We start from the raw sequence: 2,166 nt of genomic DNA on the forward strand, positions 1-2,166 counted from the left end.
CCCTCTTATCCCTGCCACCACCAGCCATACAGGGAAAGACCCCCTTTGACTGAAATGAAACAATTTCCTGGAATCTGAAAATATTTCTGTTTCCTGAAGAAAACATTTCCAGGGGTAGCTGTGCATCTAACTCCCCACTCTTTCTGCTCAGAGTTTTGGTATCCCCCAGGAGGTATCTCCCTTTTATTCTTGCTGCTGCTACCACGCCCTGTCCCCAGGGGTCCCTGCCGCTTCTCCGCCTTGCTGGCTCAAGGAGAGACCTCAAAGAGAGACTCCAAAGAGGAAGGGGAAACTTAGGGTACTTGTCTTATCCTTCCAGAACTCTCTCAGTAGTGTCAACCTCACGAATTTGGTGTTTTTCTGTATAGGTAGGGACAAGAGTTGTCCTCAAAGAAGAGAGCTGTGACACAGGGCCAATGTTCCCAGGAAGCAAACAGAATTACAGCTGCAGCCTGAGTAACACTTACTAGTTTGGGAAACAGTATTTGGGAATCTGGTCTCCTGCAAAGCCAGCCTTGATCACCCCTGAACCCTGCAAGGAAAAACAATGTTTAGCTCCTGACATTCACCCCCAGATAAAGACAGTGCCCTAGAGTGGAGAGAATTGGCTGTCTCACCAAGGCAGGCCAGAGAGGAAGCCTGCAGAGGACAAGACCCTTTACAAGTACACCAGTGGTTCAAAATTGGGGACGATTTTGCATCCCCCTATCCTGGGAACATTTGGTAGTGTCTGGTGACTAGAGTGGGGATGGGGAGATAGCAGGGGGATGCTTACTGGCACCTAGTGGGGAGAGGTCAGGGATGCTGCTAAACATCCTACAATGCACAAGCCAGCTCCCATTACCAACAATTATCCAGCCTAGAATGTCAACAGTGCAGAAATTGAGCAACCATGAGTACTTCATCTTCTGTACACTCTAGGGCTGGTTCTAGGCAAAAGCAATCCATGGCACAAGCTATCCCCCAAAGACAGCTGGAAGCAACCCCTCAGCATGTTTTTTCTTTTTTTTTTTCAACAGATTCCCCACCCAGCAGACATGGACCACATACAGGGCCTGCCAGGAAAGACCGCTGGGTGCAGGGGACGACTGGCACCGTTCAAGTGGCTTCCCCAGAGACTACAAGAAGAACTTGGATCTGCCACTGCTCCAGCCTGGAAGCTGGACTTAGGATCTCAAAAAAACCCCCTGGCACTTAGAAAGTTTCCACCCAGTGACAGAATCAGCTTCTTAACCCCTCTTCCTGCCGATCTTCATCACAACCCTCTGTCTGCAGTGCACAAATAAATATTTCCAAGTTGCAGAGGAGGGGCTGGAAGTCCAGAGGGGGCACGTAGTTGCCCTCTGAATTCATATGCTTGTTGATTAGCTTATGTGAATTATTTGCCCACCAAGAAAGGAAGTGGTCTGGTTCTTCTTGTAGCCTGCTGGAGAGCTGGTCTGAGAGCATGTCCCCAAGCCCAGTTCTAGTCTCCTTATTAAACACCCCCTGCTGTGGCTCAGGCAAGCCCACATGGGTACTGCAAGAAAGACTGCCATTTAGGGACCCCATGGGGTCATGTGGGAGGGAGACAGATCCCAGAAAGAGCAGAAGTGAGTCATTATCAAAAACTCCAGCTTTCCGGCATTGAAGACCTCCCCACGAGAACATGCCTCTTGCAAAAGATCTCCTTCATCCCTCTCCAGAAGAGGAGAAGAGGAAACACAAGAAGAAGCGCCTGGTGCAGAGTCCCAATTCCTATTTCATGGATGTGAAATGCCCAGGATGCTATAAAATCACCACGGTCTTTAGCCATGCACAAACGGTAGTTTTGTGCGTTGGCTGCTCCACTGTCCTCTGCCAGCCTACAGGAGGAAAAGCAAGGCTTACAGAAAGATGTTCCGTCAGGAGGAAGCAGCACTAAAAGCACCCTGAATCAAGATGAGTGGAAAACCATCCCAATAAACACATTTTGGATTAAAAAAAAAAACCCAAATCTCCAATGCCTGCGAACACCAGAGGCAGACACCCAGCTAGGGGCGGATCTGTAGACCCAGCCCTTATCTTTTTCCCCTGTCAGGCTGCTCAGACCAGAAATCCTCCTAGGGCAGCTGAAAGCAAGTCAAGCCCCAGTGCTGAAGGACAAAGCCATATCTTTCCTCTGAGGCTTCCAATTACCCCAAACTG

General features: G+C 49.4%; 1 protein-coding gene across 1 annotated transcript in view; it reads right to left on the reverse strand.

The window, feature by feature from the left end:
• The window catches only part of ACTR1B (ARP1 actin-related protein 1 homolog B, centractin beta (yeast)), a 7,960-nt gene extending 6,342 nt beyond the window's left edge, over positions 1-1,618 (reverse strand). The window contains exon 1 of the mRNA XM_008567924.1: positions 468-1,618. Within this exon, the coding sequence (XP_008566146.1) occupies positions 468-565 (98 nt within the window). The 5' untranslated portion in view covers positions 566-1,618. The remainder of the gene's footprint in view (positions 1-467) is intronic.
• Positions 1,619-2,166: the final 548 nt, after the last annotated feature.

The sequence above is a fragment of the Galeopterus variegatus genome, unplaced genomic scaffold (genome assembly GCF_000696425.1).
Source record: "Galeopterus variegatus unplaced genomic scaffold, G_variegatus-3.0.2 Scaffold356, whole genome shotgun sequence".
Lineage (NCBI taxonomy): Eukaryota > Metazoa > Chordata > Mammalia > Dermoptera > Cynocephalidae > Galeopterus > Galeopterus variegatus.